The sequence below is a fragment of the Archocentrus centrarchus genome, chromosome 7 (genome assembly GCF_007364275.1).
Source record: "Archocentrus centrarchus isolate MPI-CPG fArcCen1 chromosome 7, fArcCen1, whole genome shotgun sequence".
NCBI classification, from domain to species: domain Eukaryota; kingdom Metazoa; phylum Chordata; class Actinopteri; order Cichliformes; family Cichlidae; genus Archocentrus; species Archocentrus centrarchus.
The window spans coordinates 27,718,452-27,745,766 of record NC_044352.1 but is presented as its reverse complement, the minus strand read 5'-3'; the positions used below and the strand labels follow the sequence as shown (position 1 = coordinate 27,745,766).

Here is a 27,315-nt window from a genome sequence, read left to right as displayed (position 1 = left end):
CTAAAGCCTTTTTAAAGTATTTTACAGGACACCTTGGAGATGGATACATGACAAAAACCTCTACACACAGCAGACTTGGAACCAGGGTTAATAAGTATATGGTGAAACTCTTGCATTGTCCATTTTCTGGACAACGGTCACACTACCAAAGAGCCTAAGAAAAACAACACACTATCAATGGCACAATGTGCCATTACCTGGCTTCTATTACTCAAAGTATGCTAATCACACAATACAAAACAGCCCCTTTGTGGTATACATGTTTAGCATGAGCACTACATTGTGATCAGTGCAGAGAATCTGCAGGTTCTGGCCATGCAGACACACTGATTTGTCTGCATGGCTTGTATGTCTGTATGGCTTAATCACTATATGATAACTGATGCACTACCAACACATTTTGGGTGGAACTCAAATTTCTATTTCCTGGATATCCGGCATGTAGACATAAGTAGAACACCATCAATCACAGGGGAATGAACGTGTGTGCGACTTTGCACAGTTTAAGCAGGTGCCAAAACAGAGGGCTTTATGGACTAATTTGTTTTCATGATATGAGATGAAGTCCATAAGGACTCACATCAGGATGCCATGCTCCACAATATAACTTATATCGAGCAATTACTTATTTTACTGCAATGAGAAGTTAGGCTTTTTTTAAAAAAAAAAAAAAAAAAAAAAAACTACTGTACCCATCTACTACCTTAGTGTTTAGAGATTTTTTAAAGCAATTGGCTATGAATGGTGAATTTTAGTAACTCAATCACACATTTTTTTTTGCATTGCAATAGTTTAGACTAAAGTTCAGTTATCAGCTCTGACTCCAGCATGATCGGCAATCTCTGAATTAAAAGGAAAAGCTCATCACAGCAACCCCACAGCAAACAAGTACTGTAGAGATGTAATTACAGAGCGATGCAGAAATGTATGACAAATAAAATCCCAAAATGAGTTATTTGTAGCTTTAAAAAGAAAAAAAACTTTTGTCTAATATTCTGCACTTTTTGAGATTTTGGAGAAAATGTACAATTTACTTCATGGCCAGTGTTGTACTATGAACAGAAATGGAAAATTCCACTTAAAAAAAAAAAAGTCCCTCATTATTGCATGAACAATCACACATTTAGTTAAGGTTTGGGGTTTTAGGGTGCAGTGCTGCAAAGGGAAGGGGAAGCCTGAATTTTTAAGATCACAAGGCAAAGCAATAATTTATTTCCTTTTACATTGATTAATTTTATCTGCACAATCAAGCTTGAAACAATAAAATTCAACTATAAACCAAACCTACATTTTACTGTTTATATACTCTTGATGAACTGCCCCTTTTACTGGACACAAATTTGAATGCATGCTCCCTCAATGTGGTTGCCCTGTGCTGGTAATGTCTGATGATAGGGGACATAAAATCAATGCGACTGACAGTAGAGTTTAATTGATTGATTAGTGAAACATTCCATGATGCTGTGTGCTCTTTTGCCAGACAGAAAACATTGTTGGTAAAAATAGCAGGCGTGGGCTTTTTTGGGACAAGACACTCAAACAGAAAAACTAGTCAAATGAAAACAAATAATGTAATGCAGTATGAGCTGCTCTTTAAAATAATCCTGACCATTACCACCTAAAAAAAAAAGAAAATTCTAACATGAGGCTCCAGCCTAAAAAAAAATTTAATCAGCTATTGCTAAACATTTTTCTACAGATGGCATGGAGAACACATGCATGTTGAAAAGGAAAATTATATATGATTATACAAGTTAATGTATTTTAATAAAAGGCATGTTTTGTACTTGCTACAGCTGCACAACCATCTTTTCATATCAGGATATAAATGCGTTAATAGTTAATTAAAACTGTAAGGGGGGGGGGGGGGGGGGGGGGGGGTGTCAGGCTAGCCCAAAGCCAAAAGCATGACTTTATTTAAAGCATAAAATACACTCCTTTGATTGCATTAATAATCATACCCCTCCCCCTGTGCTTTTTCCCCAAGGTTCCAAGAGAGGAACAAGTGTGTGAAGAGTCACATGACAGCTACCCCACTCTTGCTCAAGTGACTGTGGCCTTTTCTTGCTTTGAAGAGGAAGAAAACTCACTAATACTGGCTGTCTTTCTCAGTCATCTCGGAATTCAGGTTTGGTCACATGTTCCCTGGGCAGTCAAATATAAGGGCAAGAATTTAAATAGACACTGAGATGGTCTCTATTCAAACCAGAGCAGGCGTTGAGGTCCACATGCAAAAGACTGCCAGGGTTTGTTATGGGCTTATGGGAGAGTTACAGTGAGTGGTGACAAGCCAGTGTGTGGGTCATCAAGCGGATCTGGTGCCACTTACTTTGACTATTCAAAACAGTGGCTACGACCTTTTGGGGCAGTGATGACAAGTTATGCACACATAACAGCACCTACAGTCAAACTCTACGCAAATCTAGGCAGTGGGAAAGGCTTACAAAGAATTTTCATTGTAATGTTGACACTTGGGAATGCCTGGGGCAAAAGACAGTAAGAATGTTTGGCAAGACAGATTCAGAAATCTTAATGTTCAAATATTAATCTCTAGTTGTCACTGGTTAAGACACCTATCTTCACTGATTATCAGTTACATTACAGAATAATTGAACTTTTAAATATTTACTGCTTTTCTCCAATTGGTGAGTGTGTTATTTAACAGACTATGGCCAAAACAACTTAACTAATTTCAGATTGTTGCTAGTGAAGTTAGCAGATGGCAACCTGTGTCAATGATTCAGTTAAAAATTTATGAGTCACACCCTGTTCATCCCTGGTCAGGGGGATGTCTGTGAGGAAAATCTGAACTGACTAGTATATTTGTAATTGTATAACCTGTCTTGCAGTTTGCAAGATATTTAAAAACCACGTCCATTTTTAATGTCATGTTTAATATCAACCTAGTGTGATTAAAACCAACTCCAGTGTGCCTTTGATTTTGATTTTTAAACTGTGACCACAACAAACAAACAATCATTTTGTGTTTGAGATGTGATTATGGTCAGGAAACTTGACATCCTGGTGTCAACCACTTTAGGGTAGTGACACTTTTGAGAGAACAGGCTTGCATTACCACCAAAGCCAGCAGAAAACAAAAAACACATCTAGTTTGCAGTCACAAAAGAAAAAAAGAAAAATAAATCATTTTCACTGGTTTTTAAATGATAACCAAGCGTCCAGCACTATATTTTGGTACATTTCCCATGATAGGCTATGCTTTTTTTTTAAATACATTTTTAAGATGTTTGACATAAGTTACAAGTGCTACATTAGATAAGGCACTGGATTACTGTGACCAGTTTCTGTACATAAAACAGGAAACTGGAAAAGTTCTAAGTTCTTTGTGCGCCACATGGGATGCGTCTACAATGGGGGGCAGGGGAGTCGGGTGGTGTGCAATGCTGCTATATAAACCAAAAGAGACCGTTGTGTGGAAAGTAGTGACAGAAAGATGTGACTCACATCAATAAACAATTTGAGACCTTACATTTTAAGTGTTGTCTGATCTTTATTTTGTTGCGTGATCTGAAAGGTCCCATTTTAAAATGTACAGATTCAATATTCCTGACATCATTAGCAGTCACTTGTTGAAGTTGTTTCATGTGGTCATTGCAGTTTTTAGAACTTTGTTGTGTTTATAGAGTTTTCTGATATGCATGAGTCACATTAAATCATAACTATACATCTGCACCTGTTAAAAAGAAGAATTACCTTAAAAATAAAATACCTGGTGAGCAGCTGTACTAGTAGGGCAAGTAGCATAGAACAGATCTGGGGTTTGTGTATAAACAATCAACAACTACTTACTTCCCTGGCCATTACCAAGTACTACAACTTGAGCAGGGACTTTGTTAGACAGGAAAATTGGCTCAGGAACTAAATCTAGACCTAGGTTTCTCCAGAAGAGATGCAAGTAAAGTCCCAAGTTCCAAAGAACCTTTCATAAGTCATGAAAAATTCCTGCAACTAGAAAAGGCTAAAATTTTCTCCTTGTACTATTTAACTTTCAATGCAGATGTTTTTGATTTCCCTGTTGGGATTATCATCCTTTACTAAAACTTGCTCTGGTGAAGAGGGAAAGCCCTGCTGCTGTTGTGGGCGTGCTGGCATTTGCACTCAGTGCCATGTTTGACAATCTTTGTGAATGGCTCTAAAATTTGATTTTGGAAGTTACATATTGTAGCCTTGAGATCCATTAGCACTTAGGGTCAAAAAATAACATGTACATGAGTCTTACACATGTAAATAACATGTGTAAGACTCAAAAATAACTGAGCTGATGAAGTCACTACTGTGAATGAAGAGAACTACATGTTCAAGAGCTTGGCACAGGACAATGGATAAAGTCAAAGTCCATGTTCATACTGAACAATATCTATCACTCCTATATTGTGTAATATCCAATATTCATTCACAAGTGCAATACTCACCATCTTCATTATTATATGTATACACTTTTATTTTTTGGCTGTTAGAAACCAGAACCCCAAAATGCCTCATAGAAAACTGAATGTTGTGGCTTTTAACCAACAGTGAAATGGCACGCCACCAGCTTCCCTTAAAGAAAACATTTTACGTCAGCCCTCTTAAATGAGTCAGTGTCCTTGGCAGCTGATTACAGCTGCCACAGTCAAGTTTTAAGTCAGATACTTTATGTTACATAAGAAAAATTAATTTAAACATTTAACATTAATAATTCATTTTAAAATCCATTGACCAGACAATATAGGTCCTGGTAGGCTGAAAAGTAAGGTGGTTACGCAACAGGAAATTCAGGGTTCAGTATGTACTTGGAGTTGTGGGGTCACAGTTTGGTACACTTGTGCAAAACAGCAACTGAATATTCTTTTTTTTGTAAATATTTATATGCAAATCATGCAATATTTGATATTTTTCTTGATTCTGAAACTCATCACTTTGTATAATACATCATGTGTTTCATATGAAGCATTGTTGCATTTGCACAACTATGCCTCTTTGTGGTAATACTTGTGAGGCTGTCAAAAATGCATACATTTGTATCAGGCTACACTAGTTGCATAAACATAACCAATTATGACAAGTGGGCAGTTGTCCTTTTGTTTACATTTAAAAACCTACAACAACAACCTTGTATTGCTGTTTTGTGCATAAACTAGGAAAGGTTTCAGTTCTGTTGCAGTACTTTAACTACTCGAATCACATGTAGCCACACAGTTGTAAAGACCATGCTAAACAGGACTAGGGCACTTAAAGCATACTGTATAGCAGCGTAAAACCCATGACAATAAAGTTGGCAAATTTCATCACCTGACAATAAAACAAAAATTCCTAGACATCAGCCATTACACATTTGCTACAACAACCAGAAAAGTGCTCACAAAAACATTACATCCTACATTAACAGGACATAAAATTATCTTGTGTCTATTAACATGCAGAAGACTTGGTGCCTCAAACTAACTGAACAAAAGGTAATATAATCTCAAGGCAGCCTACATGTGATAGGACTATACTGCTTAAATGTATTGATTACCAGCCAAAATTATTATTAAAGAACCATTGTTAAATATATTCTGTAGGAGTGGATGGTGACTGTTGTATATTGATTATTATATGGCTATATTAGGAATGTCACAACAAAACCTAAGTTTGTCATTGTTTCCACAGTCACTGCCATAGCAAGAAGGTTCTGGTTTGAACCAGATGGTCTGAAGTGGGCTTGAGTTTGCATGTTCTCCCCGTGTGGGTTTGCTCCTGGGGCTGTGGGTTCTGCCCACAGCTCGGGGCCATTAATGGTAAGCTAATCTCTGAGTTTAAAGTGAACAGGGTTGCCCATCTCTTTGCGTTGAAAAACTGCTCATTAGGAGTTGACTCAGATCAGTTTAATTCAGTACAACAACATAAAAAAAAGGAAACCAAAAAACAGCAACCTATCAAATGTGAGCCAAAGAAGTGGAGATTATTGCTCACTCAAAAATCATAATCAATGCGACAGAAAAAAAACCCAAAAACAACAACTATGTTGGTTTCAACCACTGTTGCTTTTTGGTCTCACAGAGCCACAAGTATTTATAACACTGTTTCAGTGTGGTCAGAAGTCACGTTACAGTTGAAACCATCACAAAAATACAAGTCATTTTGTGAGGTCAAGGGACCCTACACTTCAATGGAAATAAAAGTATACTGTCAGGGTGGGGCTGATGAAGGGGTACTTATCCATCACCTTGTGCCTACCCAAAGTTCTTATAGAGGAAAGGTGTTTAATGTGAGCTCTGAGCCATTACAGGACAAAGGGAGGATAGTGGATGAATTATTAAACTTGCCCCAATACAAGTATAAGGTACAAAATGTACAAAATAGTAAAGTGTATTTAAAACTAGGCAAGGCATATATGCCCATATTTATTTAGGCCCCTCAGCACATTTGCTTTTTACAGTGGACAGTTAAATACAGGATCATGTCCAATGTGAAGAAAAAATAAATAAATAAAAAAAATCAGCACTATCACCAACTAAAGCCACATAATCCCAAAGAGTGAAATTCACATAACTAAGAATTTAATCCCATTCATATACAGCACTAAGAGATTAAATAAAAAAAAAAAAAAAAATTGGAAGACAATCCTTATTTACCCCAAATCCCAGTCCAATAGGATAATTATTCAGATTTTAAACACATGGTCATTATCTTGTGGTGCTACTCACTCACAAACTCAGTCACAGAAACTGTTGCAATTAATGCTTTTAGGCAGGCCTGTCATATATGACTCGTTTCACTGCATAAGCATCAATAAAATGCTGGGCAAATCCATGCAGGTTTTGCTATTGCTGTCCACCAGGGCCAAAGAAAATAGTGTTGGGTGCCAATATAATGTGGGGCACATCGGGTCACGTGAGCTGATTAACAATAAATATAACTGGTTTGATAACTGGATGCTTTTGGATGTGCATAGAGGTTGCTCTCAAACCAAAAGCACTACAGATAAAAACTTAAGCATCCACTGTTTAGTGTTATGTATAAACCTCATCTTTTATCAACATTGGATTGCAATTGCCTGGAAAATGACTTGACCAGATGACTTGATATAAAAATAAATCCCATGAATCTTTGCCAAATTTAAATTCCATTGAATCAGGTGTCATGTGTGATGTGACTAGTATGAAGACAGATCAGAACTGAAGGTTTTTTGGTTCAGTGCTAAACTGAATCTAATTGTGACTCAGAAAATTAAGTGTCTAAACAAACATGCATATTTTGAAACACAATGTGGCTGTGCTAAATACCACATAAAAAAACAAAACAAAAGACACACAGAATAGGCAAAGTTTTAGAAATAATTTGAATAAATTTCCCTGTTACAGAACAAAATGTGAAGAAACAAGTCAAAACTCTTAAAAGCTAAAGAAATTACTAGATTTTTTAAAATTTGTAAATTGTTTAGTCCCATTTGTAAACAGCTGTAAGGATTGAGAAGAAATGTCCCATTTCCCTAAGGTGTGGTTACAGATGGTTCAAACAGACATTAAGATTATATTAAAACCTGTAAAATTAAACATGAAATTCTTATAAAGCATTTCAATGTATAATTTCCAGCTCCCCTGACATTCAGGTTAACAATCAAGATGTACAACACCCCTTCCCCACCATGTTGTCCTGTACCTGAGGTGCACATACTGGATTAATCTGACCAGGAATGCTACGAGCCTGAAAACGTTTTAAATGCAAATACATTCTGCGCGTTTTTTTAGGATGAGGATAATCAAAGAGATCTAGTTGCCAAGCCTGAACCCATCCGATGCTCGGCAGCTGCCTCTCTCTGTCTGAGGAAAAGCGGTGATGAAAAAGGCTTTGAACGCCATCTTGTTCATTGCAGCTGCTTGGGCCCTGAATACAGGAACCCATTCATTCGAGAAGGCGGAGGGAGGGGGCAAGACTGGCAAAAATGAATTCATCTTTGTGAGCCATTAAATACGACTAGCTCTCTTAAGAAACACCACCAATTTCCTGAAGACAGTTAAAGATCTTCTACGTGCAGTAATGCAGTTTTCTGATGCAGTATCTGAACACTGCTGGCCTCCAAGCTCATTTAAGCGCCAGGCTTCATGTGTAGCTCGTCTCGGTGCCTTCGGAGGCGCTCAGCGCGGCTTCCTGCGACAGCACGTCCAAACCTCGCTGCTAAAGCACCTTACGAAATATTTACCGCTAAATACAACCATTTCAATTAATTTCTTCAGCGTTAACTTTCTACTACAGTGTGCCGACTGGGATATGCTACTTCACCATTGAGGAAGCACGCCCGTTTTCCGGACTAGAAGCTTGAAGTACTATGGAGCGGAGCGGCGCGGCCCGACCGGGCATGGTTACTGTAGCAGCTAACAACTTGCCCCGCAACGGACCCGTGATCGAGATAAACAGATTGTTGAAATCCAATTAGACAATCTCGTTATCACATCGTTAAAAGAAGAAGTTTAAAATGAATCTGTGTGTTCGCGAGCTGCCGCTGGTTTAACACTTATGAAACTAAAATGGCTATGGCCACGATCAGATCCACAGCCGTGCCCGCTGCCCTTTCCCCCGTTATCGTACAGCTACCCTACCGCTCGGTAATCGATGCAAATTCATATTACTTTAACGCACCGTGCACTGTATTACAAGGAAGAGACGATCTGAAGAACTGGATGGCTGGCTGCAGGTTAAAAGTGGGGATTGTTAACATATCTGTGCCATACAGCTGCCATCATCTGCGACGGTTTAGTTTCGATTCACACATAAATCTTATTGCTTCAACTAGTCCGTTTTAACAGAGCTTGGCCAAATAAGTGTGTTTAAGTGGGAATTTGGAGGCATAACGAAAACCGTAAATGTTACCGTTTAAAATACAATCGATTTGCATAAATATCATAAAACACAAAGTTACAGGCATGTTGTCCTGGCTGCCATTATTACACACACCCAGATGATCCATACCAGGCTGCAAACGTAGGCTGTGGCCACTGCTAGCTAAGTTGCATGGACTGGCCACGGAATAGTGGGGGTGGTAGTGATTATGCTGGTGAAGTAGCCATTTTTAGACTCCCTTCGTTGTCAGTTTTATGGTGCTACAAATTTGCAATACGAGTGGTAGTAAACCCAAACTCTGCTCACGTCCATTTCACTTGCGCAAGTTTAAGTAGTAGTATTGTGTTTCGTCTTAAACAGCTGGCCCAGGGTGCGTCACTAATAAACTGATAGTAGCAAGTGTGTCTCCAATTAGCCTGGGATTACCTGATAGGCTATCTATAGAACAAACATATGAGGGAAAAAAATATGGGCCCCCTTAGAGCTCCAAAATTCTGGTAATAGCTGGGATAAATTTTTACATCCTGACTGCTGGGATAAATTGGCCACTTAAGCGAAGCTGAAGCAGGTTAACGCAGGTAGCTAATTTCTTGAGAGCGAAAGATACCCGGACGTTGGAGAGGGGTGCTGGCTAGCTTACCGAGCTGTCACAAACCACCCTTCTAATTAAGATTACCACTGGCCATTAACTCCCACCTCGCCGGACAAAGCCATTAGATATATGTACGTTGCTTTGGTTAACGACACTTTGGTCAACGAAGTGAGTTAAGTTTCTGTAACAGTGACCCCCACCCACCGTCTTGGCAGCAACGTCTAGCTAGCTCCAGCTAACTCTAACGGAGGAGCCACTCAGCCCAGTTTAACCCTTTTCGTTCACCGTCCCTGCTCGGCAGGCTAGCGAACTGCAGACTTACTCTATTTCCTGAAGCACATTTTCAAATATCAATACATTTCCTTACCCGCTATCAATCGAGGGTATCCGTTGTTTATATCACATTGACTGGAAACAGCAAAATCTTGACTCTCCGCCGAGGCGCTCAGATTTAGCTTGTTTAGCCACCGAGGAGCGGCACTCCCCGAACCCAGTTTTTGACCCGCCGAGGGGGGGAGACACACCGGCACAGAGGCGCAGAGACAAGGCGGTGTTCACCCAGACAGGCGTGTCAGAGTCCCGTTTTATCTTTCCTCCGTTTCAACGCAAATTCCAACTCAAAGCAAAAAAAAAAAAATCCCTCGTCTTTCCCACCGTCGTCGTCCCTCTTTTTCTTCCTTCACGCCAGGATCTCAGTCGCTTCTTCCTCCGGCCATCAAACAGCAGAGATGGGCGCGGTAACCCTGCATTCAGGTCTGGGAAACCCCACGTTACGGCAGCGTCACAACGCACGGCGGAGGGGTCGGCGACCACTTCGGTAGATCAGGAAATGCTGCCATCTTTGGTAACAGCAACACACCTAGAGAATATTTACCTGTCAAAACGCAGCTTTTATTACTAAAACGTGATTAATATCAAGATTTTTAATAATATATGAGCATTTTCGAAGCCAAAGCGAGGCTGAATACTGATTTCCAACCAGAAGGAGTGCAGCTGCCAAGAGATACATGGAAAAACTGGAGCAGCCATAGGCTGTACATTAGAGAGAAACGAAAGTATTTTGGAAAAAGTATAATTTACAGTATTAGACAAAATATACATGTATTTTAAGTTAAATTAAAATAATCTCTTAAGAATGCAATTTGGTTTTAAGTGCGTAAAAATTGCGAGAAAAGAGAAAATGGGCAAAGAAATGGACAAATGGATTAATAAAGCTTCAGCTGATGTCTAAACGCTTTAGTTTCTAAAATCCTAAAAATTAAAGACCAGTTAATAATACAAATGCAAACTTAAATAAGCCAGTTAACAGTAACAGCAATACAGTGCTGTTTATCTGATAGTGATGTTGAAGTTACACACCAGGCCATGCTTATACCAGAGGTTCTGACACAGTGGAGTGCAAACTTACACCGATTATTAGTTCATTTATATTTAAAATCCACAATTTTAGCAATAACATTAATGACTATTGTATTTGCTGACATTTTACCAATTTCAAATAAACAGGATGCATGGCTGGTGCATGGCCGGTTTTGGTCAGGGTTTCTGATATGAAAATGTTATAAAATTCCAGGGGAATCTGACTGTCGTGTCAGTAAAGCAGCTACTGTTTTGAGCGAACAGCAAGCTTTCATTTGCAATCCAAAACAGGCAAATGTTATGTTTGTTTTGCTGCCAGCTTGCGTGCCTAAGTACAAACCACAATTTTATTACATCTACATTTGATATTTATACATTCTCAACATGGAAATTTTATCCTGTATTTTTCTTTTTTTTAGAAAAACTAAATATTAAGTAACAAGTGCTCTTCTGCTGATCCATTTATAATATCATATGGTTAGTGTAAGCTGCTCTTGGAAAAAATCTTGTTGACAAATTATATTCTCTGGGTATTAACTTGACCACACTTATGCAAACAGAAATCTTTAGGGATTTACTTCCTGTATTCAGTGCTTATAGGTGGACCGTCACTGCAGCACAGAGATGACTTGATCGTTATCATCGGTAGTCTAGGTAGAGTGCTCAGAGGAGGGGTTAATGCTCTGTGGGTTAAGGCGTTACTTGGAGACATGGAACACTTTGTCGTCCTCTGAGACAACGGAGTGTGCATGAGCTCGATCCAGCACGGGAAGACAACAGCCACAGCTACTTGGCTTATAAGAGGAATGCTCCCCAGAGAGAGCTACTCTCTCTGTTTGTGCCAGAGCTGTTTAGTGCTATCCTTTAAAATGCACATTTTACACTGGCAGCCCCTGCTGTCACTCAGTTTAAATAAAATGTGAGTTGGCCAACTGCCAGCATGTATCAGATTCCTTCTGAAATACTGATGTACACATAATCATCTGAGTGAATTTGGAGATGGGGTTAGAAGTGCTAAAAGAGTAGTTGCGTCAATTAAAACTATCTGTAAATGTGCTCCTTTTCTTTAATAATCTGAATTTCCACGAGCTTGTGTATTTGCGTACGTGTGTGTTACCCAAGTAACTGAGGAGTATTGTATGGAAGTTTCACATGCATGTCTGAAAGGGGATTTAAAAGCCATCAAACTGTTCCTTCAAGTTTACACAATGGAGTTATTGATATTATTTTATTTTATCTTATCTATGGATATGATACCTTAATTTAGGTTTGTTTTTATGTACTAAAAAAGCAGTGGTAGTTAGCACTGTCTGTCAGGTAGTGTTTAGGGTGTGAGTTTCCACTGGGACTCATCTAACCAAGTTAATGCTGCTGAGATTTAGTTGCCCCTGGATACACCCCTGCCCGTCTCTGCATACATGTGTTGTGAAGCTTCTTTAGTAGCGCTTCAGAGCACCCGGGGGAGAAAGCTTATTGTCTGCATTCAGCCTTCTGATGAGGTGAACAGTCCAAAGCTTGATGTGCTTTCTGTGTCTACGTAAATTCTGATGTAGTTAGGATAAACAGGTTGTTAAACTGTGCTAAGTGTGATGATTCACAATTTTTATTATTTAGTAAAGAATGATGACATTATTAGCCTATAAAGCCCATAAAAAAAAAAAAAAAACACTTGTCAAGACAAATAACATCTGTGGTGTTTTAATGCAGTGTAAATTTAAATGAATGACACAGCTTCTGCTCTGATTTCAAACAAAAAGTTACATTCACTAACAAACAGACAGAGACACACGAACTCCACCCGTCAGCACAGCAGAGACTGTAAGTAGCACTATCCCACGGCATTAACAAGAGATCACAGGAGAAATCAGATTAGAAAAAGAGGCAAAATGACAACACAAATATTGCCTAATATGATCTCATACATTTCATAAAACGGGTGACATTACATGAGGCTAAGCTCATAATGACCTTGCTTTTTATAGGCAGGTTGGGGTACAGTAATCTGATTTAGCATAATCTCTTACAATCTCAGATAAATGCTTACAGCATGTATCTCTGAGGGAGGGCAAATCCTATTGGTCCACTGTGAGGCATTACTGACATCTGCTGTTCACATACAAAGGGCTTGTACCTCATACTGTACAGTATACTTTATAGTTTATCAAGTGAGAGTTTGATTTAACTGTAACAGAGCAATTGACTGATGTAAATGTTGATTATTCACACTGCATTGATAACACTTATATGTATAAGAACCCACCTTTTGAGCAGAGCCTGTTTACTTGTGTCTCAAGCATTGATTCTGAAATCCAAAGGATACGTACAGTAGGCATCTGCATTATTCATAGTGAGTACTGCTCATATATATTTCAGAAATGAAGTATGTATAGTGTAAAGTGGATCGCCCAAGCTTGCTTCAAAACAAACCAGGCACCTGCTATGGACTAGGTATGAAAACATACACAGCATTTAATAATTAAACAAACAGCAAGCAAATCACAGCTAGAACATCTGCACTAATGTTTGTGCACTCAGGCACAGTATCCACCCCAACCTGAAAGGCACATATTGCTATTAAGATGGATAATTATTTGGACAATTACCCAAAATTAATGAATGAACAGCTCAACTAGTTGGTTGTAAGTACCGGATGAACTGTTGGTTAAAACAGCCAAAGAACTGACTTAAAAAGTGACAATTACACTGTATGAAGACGTTATTGTCATAGAATCAGCTTTATATCGGACATAAGAGGATGGGAGCGGGAGCTCTGCAGTAAATCAAACCTGTAATCTGATTGTCTGTGACTGACCAGCAGTCCTGATAAAGCAGATGCAAAATGAGTTTACTTGCTCCTCCTTTTCCAGAAAATGGCATCGCAACATAACTTTGATTAAGTTTAAAGTTGGTCTAGGATTCAGGTTTTATTCAGTTCACCCTCTTTTTTTGTCATGACATGTTTTAATTTTGGTCCTCAAAATTCACAAAACCTGCCATCTAATATTTTTATATTTAGTAATATGTTTCGCATATATATATAAATTTTGTATCCATTATGGAGTAATATTCCATGTCCATTTATTAGTAAAGAAAAAGACATATTCTGCTCCACACTAAATTCTGAATTAAATGAAATCCACGACTTTAACAATATACACGTATATACACGACATAACTTTAAATCCCACAACATCTCAGGGACACCATAACCACTGAGAGTACCACTGTTAGATTTTTACTCAGTGCCATGGAGGTCTTACCTTCAGCAAAGCTGCTAATCCAACTAAAACTGTTAATAGAAACCTAATGGTCAGTGATAGCGTACAGTTATGTGAAAAACTCCCCATAATTCAATAGACTGTAGAGCCACTTTTAGCAGCAATAACTTGAAGTAATCCTTTTCTGTATGACTTTCTCTCACATCACTGTGGAGGAGTTTTAGCCCACTCTTCTTTACAGCGTTGCTGCAGTTCATTGAAGTTCATTGAGCTTTTCACCAAACTCTCCACTGTCCAAAGGACATGTGGTTTGTTCAGATGCACCTTGGCAAGCCTAAGCCATGATGCCATGTTCCTTTCAGAGAGAAGTTTTCTCCTGCCATCCCTTCCAAACAAGCATACTTGTTCAATCCTTTTCTAATTGTACTATCATAGACTTTACATGCTAACTGAGGCTTGTAGAGTCTGAGATGTAGCTCTTATGTTGTATGTAGTTTCTCTGAGCATTGCACGGTCTGACTTTGGGGTGCATTTGCTGGGATGTCCACTCCTGGGAAGATGGCTTCGGTATGTTAACGCGCACCTGAATGCTCCAGACCTACAACCTGCCAAAACATCTGCTTTTCAAGTGCATTTGATTACCTCTTAATTCCTATGGAAGCAGTAAGGGTGTACTCTAGATTTTCAAACACTGCGTCTGCATTGTAGCTTAATGTTTGCTATATAAACATTGACAAAGTGTAATGTGTCGTGCTGTTGTTCACCTGAGGTTGTATTTACCTAATTTTAAGACCTGCTAAGGACCAGATTTCCACAGGACTTCACAGAGTCCTGTGGAAAAACTTTACATTACATGATTTTATTCATTGATTGCATTTTTCACTAAAATGCTGGGGAAACATTTAGAGTATTTGTTATTATTGCTGGCTTTGATATAAATCTTTTTTGGATTTTAAACTGCTATATGGATATCAGCATGGTGAGAGATAACATATAATACAAATAAAGCAAATTCAGCTCCAGTAAAATGGAGTACTAGTATTAGCTCTCAGGTTCCTGAAAGATGACATTGATACTATTTTTTGATTGATGGGCTCACCTGGCACATAATAACAGTGCTACATTCACTTTTATTGGTACAACCACGATTGATCAGTTGCAGCTACATCTTCAAATACTTCATGTGTCCGGCTCTTAGTATTATTTTCATCCTGTGTTTTATCATTCATATGCATTCATGTGTGCCCATTTTAACCCACTTTCCCCAGGATGCTCCCTGTTTGACCTCAGTATGAACTCTGCCTCCTTTCACTTCATGGGTGTAATGCCAGCAGTGCTACAGTCTATACACCACACACCTGCTGGCCTACATTAGCTGGCACACCGGTGACCATGTTGGTTATAACGCAGCTGCTTACTAGGTGTTACATACGCCCCCTGGTGGTGAAAATCAGTTCTACACTCAGGTGCTTCACAAACCCTGCAACTTTTCTATGTACAGAGACTTTCCTTGTCATAATCATAGCTGTAATGGAGGTAAGGCAGGTATTTTTTTTTTTTTAAAGTTTTTGCTATGCCAAAGTTTTGATACATACTAGTTTACGTTCAATACATCTTTGCAACATTTTATGCACTATTAATCATGTGGCTACTGCTGCAATTCTTTGTTTACTTTCATATTACATTAGGGAGAATTTCTGTTGCATCTGTCCAGTGCAAAGCTACACGAGGCTATAACATGTAATGTCTAGTATACATTATAAAATGTACACTCTTGAACATATACTGTATGTTTGGAATGCCCATATTTACATGAATGTAGTATATTCAGTGATTAAATTAAAGGTATCAAAACAAAGTATTCCTCTACAAGTTTAAACTACACAGTTCTGAATAGGAATAATTTTTTTTCTGTTTTTGTCAAAATTGATCATTAAATGTGGTGAACAAAGAGTAAAAAATGGAACCTTAAATTTGGGCACAGATCTGTTTGACTTAACTCAGTTTGGGAGATAAAACACTGGCCTCAGTGGAGAACTTGCTCTGTGTCTTCTTGTTGGTAGGATTGAGCACATACTCCATTTATATGGGACAGCATCATCTTTTAAAAATGAAAATGTAATTTTAAAAAATGCATTATGGTAAAAAAAATAATATTCATGACTGTTCGTGACTGCAAGACGCCCAGGTCCGTAAGTCTTGTGGTGTGTTCAGATGCAGTTTCTCCTGGCAACCCTTCCAAACAAGCCGTACTCGTTCAGTGTGTTTCTAATTGTACTGTCACAAACTTTAACATGCTAACTGAGGCCTGTAGAGTCTCAGATGGGACGTCCACTCCTGGGAAGACATTTCGCTGTCTTGAATGTTTTCCACTTGTAAATAATCTTTCTCACTGTGGAACGGTGGACTTATAACCCTTCCCATATTGATAGGCAGCAGCAATTGCTTCACTAAGATCATTGCTGATATCTCTCCTCCTCAGCATTGTGTTAACACACATCTGAATTCTCCAGACCAGCAAACTGACAAAACATCTGCTTTTATAGAGGTGTTCACACTTTGAGTTGATTGCTCATCAATTAATCAAGTGCATTTGATTATCAGCATCATTTACTAGCTTAATTCCTATTAAAGCAGTAAGAGCGTACTCAGTTTTTCACACCGCTTCTCCATGTTGACTTAGATTTTGTTAAATAAATAATGAAAAAGTGTAATACGTCACATGCTGTTGTTCATCTGAGGTTGTATTTACCTCATTTTAAGACCTGCTAAGGATCTTTAATGACTAAGTAATCTCTTTAGTGTTGCAGCGGTTAACACTGTTGCCTCACAGCAAGAAGGTCCTTGGTTCAAATCCACCTAGACCGGGACCTTTCCGTGTGGAGTTTGCATGTTCTCCCCATGCTTGCTTTGGTTTTCTTTAAGTACTCCAGCTTCCTCCCACAGTCCAAAGACATGCAGTTAGTGGGGTTAGGTTAATTGGTGATTCTAAATTGCCCATTATGTGAATGTCAGTGTGCATGGTTGTCTGTCTCTCTGTGTTAGCCCTGCAACAGACTGGTGAACTGTACAGGGTGTACCCTGCCTCTTGCCTTATGACAGCTGGGAAGGCTTCAGCCCCCCACGCGACCCTGAAAAGGATAAGTGGAAGAAAATGGATGGATAATCTATTTATTTGTTAGAGTTGGCTCTGCACATATACAGAATATGACGTGTATTTGCAGTTAGAGTATGAGTGAACAGATTTCCCGCTGGCAAGCATCCAAGTCCTTTAGAGGTCAGTCGGCGGTGGTGGAGACCAAAGCCATCAGGGTGACTCTGTAAACACTCACCTCATCGCCCTTTATAGTGAGAGGCGCACACATCTGCACCACCTCATAGGGCTGAAACACACAGGCATACACATGTTCTCAGACAGTGAAATGTCCGTGTACACACAAGTGAAGTTCAAACTTTTCATACAGGAAAAAGTTTTAAACCTAATAGTGTTGAAAGTCTTAAGTAACAATGACATTTTCTCATGTTGCAATCAATATATGAGGTGCATTTCATAATTATGCTTTGACCTTTGATGAACTATTAAACTACTTATTAAGCTCCTTGGATGTGAGCTTTAATTACTTTACAGAATGGTTTTAAGAAGGGTTTTTTTTTTTGTGATCAACAGCACATTTGTTACAAAATACAGATTTTCTATGACCAAAGACAAAAAAACAACCCTTTCTTACCTTGTATCCAGTGAGGGGTGTCCAGGTGATCGTGATGGTCCGTCTTTGGCCTGGGTCCACATTGCCTTTGCTGGGCTCCACATTAAAGCCCTGCTGCTGCAGGGTTACCACATTATCCCAGTGAAACTCACCACCCTGGTAAAAACAGACAAAAGATGCTTTGTTTAAAGACACTAAAGGCCTTTTTTTCTCTTTAAATCATGATAGTGAATGTTGTGTTAAAGTGAAGTTGATCCCTGCTTTAAATATGAGCACTTGATGAAACCTGTGGCAGCAGTCAGTTTTATTTCTGAGTGTGTCAGGATGTTTGAAGATCAACACGTTACCTTCTTACTGGCCTGTGAGGAGCAGATGCAGCCCACTTGTAGCTCCCTGACTGCAGGTGTGATGGCACCTGAGTTGGAGCTGGCCTGCAGGGTCACCAGCAGAGGAATGGTGGGGCTCTCTGACTCTACACAGAGAGGAATTTTGAAGACTTTAGCTCTTTAACTAATTTGCACTTTTCAATAACTTTCAATTTATTTCAGTAGGTTATAAATCTAACTATGAATGTGTACTATTTTGAAGACCAATTCTGAATGCATGCTACCCATTTTTAGAATTTCGTACTGCAGGCTCTTCAAAACTAATCTGCATTTTAAAAGTTCAAACTAAATAATCAAACACATTTTAATATTAGACAAAGATAACCTGAGTAAATACAAAATGCAGTTTTAAATGATGATTTTATTTATTAAGAGGAAAACGCTATCCAAGGCTACCTGCCCCTGTGTGAAAAAGTAATTGCCCACTTTTTAAATCATGAACCTTGATTAACCACTCCCAGATCTGCTGAATCAAGTAATCACTTAAATAGAACCAGTCTGATAAAGTGAAGCAGGCTGAAAGATCTCAGAAAGGACCACATCATGCCACCATCTAAAGAAACAGCTGAGAAACAAAGTCTGGAAAGGGTTACAAAGCCATTTCTAAGGCTTTGGGACTCCAGTGAACCACAGTGAGAGTCGTTATCCACAAATGGAGAAAAAATGAAACAGTGGTGAACCTTCCCAGGAGTGGCTGGCCCACCAAAATTACTCCAAGAGCGCATTGATGAGTCATCCAGGAAGTCACAAAAGAACCCAGAACAACATCTAAAGAACTGCAGGCCTCACTTGTCTTAGTTAAGGTCAGAGTTCATGATTCAACAATAAGAGAGAGAAACTCTGCAAAAATGACATCCATGGGAGAGTTCCAAGGAGAAAACCACTGCTGACCAAAAACAAAACACAAAGGCTTGTCTCATACTTGCCAAAAAAATATCCTGGTGGTCCCCAAGACTTTTGGGAAAATATTCTGTGGACTGACAAAACAAAAGCTGATCCTTTTGGAAAGTTTGAGGCCCCTTAGATTTGCTTTAAAACTAACAGCATTTCATAAAAATAACATCAGACCGACAGTCAAACATGGTGGTGGTAGTGTGATGGTCTGGAGCTGCTTTGCTGCTTCAGGACGACTTGCTGTCATTGATGGAACCATGAATTCTGCTCTACCAGAAAAACCTGGAGGAGAGTGTCCAACCATCAGTTCATGTCCTGAAGCTCAAGTACACTCAGGTTATGCAGCAGGATAATGATCTGAAACACACCAGCAAGTCCACCTCTGAAAGACTCAAAAAAACAAAATGAAGGTTTGGAGTGTCCAAGTCAAAGTTCCAAAGGGCCAAAATTCCTCCACAGTGATGTGAAAGACTCACTGCCAATTATCACAAGTGCTCGATTGTAGTTCTTGCTGCCAAGGGTGGCACAACCAGTTGTTAGGTTTAGGGGGGCAATGACTTTTTTACACAGGGCCAGGTAGGCTTGGATAACTTGGGGTTCGGGGGGTCGAAGCGCTGTTATAGTGACATCAGTGAACACACGTGTGATGTTTGTTGGGTTCAGCTTGAACAGCATGCATTTATGGCAGGGGTGGGCAACTCCAGGCCTCGAGGACCGGTGTCCTGCATGTTTTAGATGTGTCCCTGATCCAACACACCTGAATCAAAAAGCTGAATTACCTCAGTATGCAGTCCAGTTCTCCAGAGTCCTGCTAATGGCTTCTATATGTGATTCAGGTGTGTTGGACCAGGAACACATCTAAAACCTGCAGGACATCAGCCCTCGAGGCCTGGAGTTGCCCACCCCTGATTTATGGTGTGAATTTGAACATCCTAGGAGTTATGGCCGACGTTAAGGTTTTTGTGGAACAGATATATATATATATATATATATATATAAATTATACTATGGTAAATTTCCACTTCTTTTTTCAAGACCCTGAAAATATGTAAATTTCATCAAGACAAATTGTGGTCGGTGTCAGTGAGAGGCCTTCAGAGTTCTTTCTCCCTGAAGCAGCATTTTAATGCACCAACACCTCTTTGATTCAGTACAGTTTACTATAACCTCATCTAGGAGGTGTGACTATTTCACACATGGATTTGGTGGTAAAATATGATCTGACTGCTGGTGACAAGTGCACGAGCTGTCAGCAAGCTGTGATTAGCATAAATTACTTCATCACATATACTGCCCTTGCTCGCACGAATCATGGAAAGTGTCTGGAAGATATTAGTAATCTTTACAGTGCCAGTGAAAGACTTTCCCTGTAATCAAGAGAACATGCTTGTACTGCGGAATTGATGTTTTTTTGGACCAACCGTGCACTTTATTAAGCTACACTGTTTGCATGTCACCTGTGAGCAGAGGTGGACCAGGTATGACTGAAGGGAGGAGGGATTCGACGGGCACTGTCAGCAGGTCTCCGCCGCGCAGATACATGTTATGTGAGGAGGCTGCACCCTTCAGATCCATCACACACACTTTACTCTGTGAGACAGAAGTGGCACAAGGTTAAGGTTGTTATATCATCAAGACTAAAGTAAAGAGAGGACGTACATGCTGCAGTGAGGACATCTAAACAAGAACGCTTCAAGAACAGCATTTTAACCTTGACCATGTAATCAATTTTATAAGCAGCGACTAAGCATAAGGACAGGCTGAGTACACACATGTATTCATATCTGAAAGTGTGTGTAAATCTGTACGCGTGTGTGCCGTTCTGACCCTATTCATCAGCTCTATGGTGAGCTTGTCAGAGTAGTTGACAGATGGGTGGTCGGGCAGAAAGGTGACCGTGAATTCTTGGCTCTGCCCCGGAGCAATGCTGCCCTCTACTGGCACCACGCTGAACACACTCAGCCCACTGTAGTTCTGAGTGCCTGCACAAGTCAGAAAATATACATATTTGTTGCTGCTCATACTATAACACAACAAACATACTAACAAAAAAACTCTTGTTTGTTTTTTTAGCAAATTTGTTGATTTTATTGAATCAAAGTCTGACGCCTATTCAGAACCATTATTAAAGAGGCAAATTTGGTTAACCACACACCAACAAAATGTTTCAAATTTCTTCTTTCAGAAACAGATAAATCACAAATGAAAAAAACACCTGTTTTGCATATTATTTTTTTGTTAATTAATTAATTTTTAAATGATCAACTGCAGGAAAAGCACAAACAGGTCGTTGATGTGTCCTGTTCATACATGAACTCAGAGCCCTTTAAGTCACTTTGTTTAGTCGGTACAAAAGAACTGAGCCACGTTCATGAACTGCTGCGGCACATTGCACTAAAACATTAAGGACAGCTTTGTATACAAGGTTCTCTTATGTGAATATTCAGATATATACCACAGTATTTCAGAGTTTATGAAAGTCAGTGGAATGGTGAAGCATGGGCGAAGAGAGAACTCTTTAAATTTTGGTGCACACTGTGATCGCTTCTGCGCTCAAATATCGTGCTTCTAGTACGTAAAAATGTATTAAAAAAGTCCAGGTCAAATTTAGTAGTATGCATCATGTCTACATGAGCATTAAAATATGAACGCAATGGTAAAAATACAAGCTGTAATCTGTCTCACGTCTGGACCTCAAAGGTGTCAGGTCCTCTGACAAATCAGTGTTTATTACATCTTACCCACAGTAGGCTGGACGTGAGCGTTTGCATATCTGTCTAGCAGAAAGGCCACGCGGTCAGCTGCGCCCTGAGGTCTGAAAGGAGAGAGACTGGCCAGCAGCGCCCTAAAGCCCACTGCCACTGCCGAGCTGTTCTGCAACTGCAGGCAGAATGAGATTTAATGCCAGTAACCAAGGCCGTGACTTCTCAAAAAACATTATATCACAGTTTTTTTGACGTGGTAAATTACACAGCCAGTTCTCTAAACCAAAACTCAGCATCCTAAACCCATTTACTGACTAGATCGTGCTTTTGGCAAAACCTTAAAAACCTGGTTAAACACACTCTGCAGATCTCATTTATTTTTTCTCATCACTCTCCGAGACTTTAACCATAAAACTTGAAAATCTCATATCTATGATTAACACATGAGAGTGGACCCCTTACCACTTCCACTCATTCAACTTAGTGTGTACTTGAATCATAATAGATTCTCAAAAAAGCTGCAAATGGGGCCACTTTCATGAGTAAATGAAGTAAAATAAGTCAACAGTGAAGTTTTTTTCTCATATTCCACAGAGAAAATATTTTAACTGAACTGAAAAACTTTTTGCGACTGGCCTTCACACACCTTCACAACTTGTGAGGCAGTCTCCTTCTCCAACACACAGCCAAAGTCAAGAAGTCCTCCGGTGTGGGAGGAGGTCACAGCAGGGACTATTCCCTCCCCAAGCAGGGTCATTCCCAGGGTCATTTTCTGACTTTGCACCTCCAGCATGTCCCAGTACTGGAACAGTACAGTTAGGAGGGAAAGGTCTTGGTCAGTCTTCATTATGTTATCAGTTACAGTATTAAATAGTCAGTTAAAAATATTTTATTTGATTAATTTTACATAAATAAAAATCACTCGTGCACTTACTGGTCTATATTGCAGCAAAAACTGTTCTAAATTGTAGTATTTCCACAGTTAACCCACCTTTTTCTCCACAGTTGGACTGAAGGCCAGAATCAGAGTGTGTTTTTCTCCAGGTCTTATGCATCTAAGAGCATTTAGCAGGGAAAAAGGACCATTCATGTCCAACACTGATGAGCTCAGCTTGGAAAAGCTTAAAGAAAAGCAACAGTGAATATTGTAGTAGTAGAAGCAGTGTATTGATTTGGTTTTTGGTCATCTTTGATTTGTGGACATGAAAGTAAACCATGTAAAGAGATGCTATTAATAAGGGATGAACTGCATTAAATATGCAGGTACATTATTTGAGATGCCTGGATTAATCTCCAGTGTATTTGCACTGAATTACTTGTCATATAAAAACAGTGGATATGTTTGTGTGGGTCTAATGATGATCAGTTTTAACAAACATCAGCTTTTACTTTAATGCGTTGTTGTTGACGTCATCCCTGAAGATTTTTCCAGATTTTGAGGTTTGATTAAGAACGAGGTTTTTTAGAATTACTTGAAACCAAAAAGAAGAGACAGGAAATGATGCGTAACAAAAGCCCCAAAGCCAGACTTGAAGTGTGGATATTGAGATTAACAGTTAGCATCTTTAACTCCATGGACACACCAACAGCCTGCTTCCATCCTAATGCAATGATGGTGAACAGAATTTCATTTATGATGCTGCTGGCAAATGTCACAGTGTGACTATAAATAGATTTCTCTCAAGCGGAGTCTATAAAAACCGTAATCAGTGGGATATCATGGTGTCTGAGGGAGCAACGACGTGCATCTCGCTCCAGATTTTGATAACTCAAAATCCAAACTGTCTGTGACGCTTTTGTTTAAAAAAAAAGATACATCCAAAGATTCCTGTGAAATGTTCTGAACTGTGAACCTTTTAATCACTCGATCTCCTACAAATGGAAGACACAAATACAACAAGGGAGATAAGAACAAAAAGATAACACAATCAAGTGTTTTTAGTGAAACTGTGCAAACTTTATAAATGACTCACCCACTGCTACCTGATGGAAGTTTATGGTATTGCACCCATTGTTGGATATCACCACTAGAGGGGGCTGCACAGCAGGACACTGAAGTTTCACGTAGAGCGTATTGAAGGGACTGAGGAGATAATGGAGATGACAAGCTATGAAAAAATGAGCCTCACTGCTTCCTTTACTTTCTCTGAGTCAGGGCAGTGAGCTGATGAATGCAGACCTACACTTGATTTGATCTGATTTGATTTGATTGAGGTGAGGATTAAATGACTTAAGAGTACTCTTAAGTCACGGTAGCTGCATACTACAGTGTGCTCACAGTTCAAACAATGAGAAGGGGGCATAAGCAAAAAAATTTTTTTTGATAGAGCCTTAACTTTTTTTCAGAAGCACCCTTTTTGAACTATTTCTGAGATTTATAATGCTCACCAGCTGAAGCGAGCTTCTATTTCCTTGAAATGAATAAAAGTCCAACCACCGCTGCACAAACTGTAAAGGTGTTTATTTTACTCACACTTATTCACATAAAAAGAAAGGTGGTAAATACTCCACAGCTCCAAAATTCAGCACTGAGACAGCATAGAGATAAACCCAGATCCTCAGGGAGCTCAGGGGCCCAGGCTCCCAAAAACTGTGCTTAAACAACTTTTTCAGGTTTTGTGCTTCCAAGAGGTATGCAGTCAATAAAGTGTAGTTTTTTTCCAACTTATTAAAAAATGGTGTAAATACAGAGCTAGGTAGTTCTTCTGTTATCTGAGGGTAATACCTTCACAAAAATGGGAGAAATAGAGGTAAAGGAAGGAACCAACTATTTTTTCTTTCTTTCTTTCTTTTTTTAACCATGCAGTCAGCTAATCTGGATTTGGATCAAACATGTTTTGTTTTAATCAGGACCCCTTTAGTCAAAGGAAGATGGCTCTGGTCTGGAGGAGTGCTGTAGGTGGCGAGACCAGAAACAAGATCCCAGAACACAGAAAAGGGGGCATCAGTGACAACAAAGCTGACATTAACTCAGACACATTATGAAAGGAGGAACTAGGGAGGAGGTGGGTTGCAAAGTGGCTTGCAAGTGCACAGCAACTGTGGGCAGGAGAAAGCAGCTTGAATAGTGTACTCTATATGCAATAGTCAACTGGATATGTAGAAGGTTATCACCTCAGCTTGCCTGCCTGAACTAAGTTTCTGTAATAGGATCTAAAGATTTAATGCTAATAACAGGACCGGAAATGGTTCACATTTTTAAAAATATATTACAAAGTTTAACATGTATTTTCCCTGGTCACAATAATTAAAAACATGACAGCAGCTACAGTGTGTTGCACAGATCTATAAGGAAGCCGATTGTTAACCTCCATGCTGGCTGGACCTGTTTGTCATCCTCTGGAGCGTCTCCATCTGACACAAAGCAGGGAATGATGTACTCTCTGTAGCGCTGCCTGAAGGAGTATAGCAGAGAGACCTTGGCCTCCTCATACCAATGCGACCTCAAAAGGGAAAGAGTAACAGTTAAACAAATAATAATACTTGTGCTACTAGTTAGCACAAAGAAATCCTTCATCAAAACCTTGCAGCTCCCTTTAAGATCATCCTATGTTCAGTACTGTGCTACTCATTTCTTTATATTTTGCTGGAAAAATGGGAAATATGTGCAGAACTTTACATGCAAGCATAAATGGAAATACAGCATATCGGGCAAAAGAGATTTTGTACAATTCTAACCTTAAAGTCAATATTTGGTGTGACCACCTTTTTTCTTCCACAGAGCCTGAACTCTCACAGGCAGCTTTCTTGTCATTTCTTTAAGTAGTCTTCAGGAATCTCTGGGCTTCTTCATTCAAAGCTCTTCTTTGGATGTTGGCTGCCTTTTGTTACATTCTCTGTCAAGATGATCCCACACTGCTTCAGTAATCCAGGCCCTGGGGATGCCAATCCATGACTGATAATGTTCCACTGTGAGTTCTTCTGTCCAGGTATGTGTTTACTGCATTGACAGTGTGTTTGGGATCATTGTCATGCTGATATATGGTACCACTTTCCAGACGTTGGATCAAAATCTGACCATGGTTTTCCGCATTCACAGTTCCATTAATTTTTAACAAGATCTCCAACACCACTGGCTGAAATGGGCCCCAAACCTTGACAGAGCCTCCACCATGTTTTACAGATGGCTGCAGACACTCACCTCCTCTTTACATATTGACCAATTTCAAACCAAAATTCAAATTTGGATTCATCTCTCCATCAGACCTGTTGCCACTGATTTTCAGTCCCATTCTTATGTAATTTGGCATATCCCCACCTTTTCTCCCTGTTTCCCTTCCTTAGGAATAGCCTTTTCCCCTATTTCTTACAGACTTAAATTTCTGGTACTGTTCATCTGTTTTTGACAGTATTTTTTTGTCCTCCACTTGTTCAATTTCCTCATTTAAGGCTGCATTGCACATCATGCTGAGATATGCCAAGTTTTCAGGTAATAGCTCTTTGGGAATCACCTTGTTGGTGCAAAAATACAATTTTATGCCTGTCAAACTGTGTTATCATTGGCGTTTTTCATATATTCAATTAAAGAAATGGGAACAAATTGTATGTTTTTGTGACAGGCTACCAGTAACAAAGTGCCTAAAAATACAATTTAAAATTGGTCCATTGTTTAGACACATCACTGGTTCATCCCTTGAATTAGGTGCCTTTTTATGCCTGAATGATTCATAGATGATTCATAGTATTAAGTGTCCAACTTTGAAAAACCTTCATAAAGTCTAGAGAACTTTATGAAACTACTGTTTAAAACCACTTTAAAAAAATGACAAGAAAGTCTGACTCTAGGGAAGCAAAATATAAAGAAATGAGGGGTGGATCAAGAGTTTTGTACAATGTTATATGTTCACGGCAAATGAAAAGAAATGGGAATACTGGTGGAATCAGTCACTGGAATAAAAAGAAAAAAGAATTTTGTATGTAATTTATCTTCCAGTGTTGTTGGATCTAAGGAAGTTATTTATGGGATTTAGCCAAATTTTCTACACAAAGAGGCTTTCGTGGATGAAGTGAGGGGCATTTTTAGAACAAAAATCCTTCTCTATTTGCAGTCCAGCAAACTGGATGTATTTGATAAGATTAAGTAAATAATATCTGCAGAGAGGAAACCTACCCTGGTACAAAGTCGACAGGATCCGGTGATTCAGTTTCTGTTTCTGTCTTTGGTTCGTCGGACACTTTGCTGTGTTTCGGATTCACAGATGCCTTTTTCCCCTTACTGGACTCCAGTGGGATCTCCTTTTTTGCCTTACAGTGCACATGAACATGACTGATGGGTTTATACAAAGGTAAGACAAATGATGGGACTACATTTTGTAAAAATGTTTTACATGATTATGAAAGTAAAACTAAAAAACATTAAGCTACCTAAGATGTGTTCACATTTAAAAATCCTGGCATTAGTGGAAGGTGACTGGAGAGGGGAGGTGGGCGTGAAGCTGTACCTCCTGTTCAGCGAGTCTGTTTCCCTCCAGTTCTCTCTCACAGAGCAACTTGGCTCGATGAAGACGACGCAGCGCCTCTTCTTTGATCTCCTGGTCCAAGAGTCTGGGTTTGAACGTCACCTGGACAAGACATCTCTGGGGTAGAGGAGAGACGATAACATGTCTGAAGTTGCTCAGATTTCGAGGACAG

At 39.3% G+C, this 27,315-nt stretch overlaps 2 protein-coding genes across 8 annotated transcripts in view; both read right to left on the bottom strand.

Annotated features, from left to right (window-relative positions):
- The window catches only part of gnb1a (guanine nucleotide binding protein (G protein), beta polypeptide 1a), a 33,407-nt gene extending 23,257 nt beyond the window's left edge, over nt 1–10,150 (bottom strand). The window contains exon 1 of the mRNA XM_030733629.1: nt 9,783–10,150. The gene's annotated coding sequence lies outside the window, so the exon portion shown is untranslated. The remainder of the gene's footprint in view (nt 1–9,782) is intronic.
- A 7,007-nt stretch (nt 10,151–17,157) lies between these two features.
- cfap74 (cilia and flagella associated protein 74) overlaps nt 17,158–27,315 on the bottom strand; it is a 56,210-nt gene continuing 46,052 nt past the window's right edge. For 4 of the 7 annotated variants that reach the window (XM_030734061.1, XM_030734060.1, XM_030734063.1 and 1 more), the window contains exons 27-39: nt 27,126–27,260; nt 26,795–26,928; nt 24,993–25,127; nt 23,658–23,767; nt 23,501–23,556; nt 22,676–22,795; nt 22,331–22,486; nt 21,721–21,859; nt 20,807–20,961; nt 20,437–20,569; nt 18,047–18,171; nt 17,721–17,855; nt 17,158–17,375 (exon numbers count right to left, since the gene is read on the bottom strand). In XM_030734061.1, the coding sequence (XP_030589921.1) occupies nt 17,271–17,375; nt 17,721–17,855; nt 18,047–18,171; nt 20,437–20,569; nt 20,807–20,961; nt 21,721–21,859; nt 22,331–22,486; nt 22,676–22,795; nt 23,501–23,556; nt 23,658–23,767; nt 24,993–25,127; nt 26,795–26,928; nt 27,126–27,260 (1,638 nt within the window). In that variant the 3' untranslated portion in view covers nt 17,158–17,270. Of the gene's footprint in view, nt 17,376–17,720; nt 17,856–18,046; nt 18,172–20,436; nt 20,570–20,806; nt 20,962–21,720; nt 21,860–22,330; nt 22,487–22,675; nt 22,806–23,500; nt 23,557–23,657; nt 23,768–24,992; nt 25,128–26,794; nt 26,929–27,125; nt 27,261–27,315 lie in introns of all 7 variants that reach the window. The other 3 variants (XM_030734064.1, XM_030734065.1, XM_030734066.1) reach the window with 3 other exon arrangements.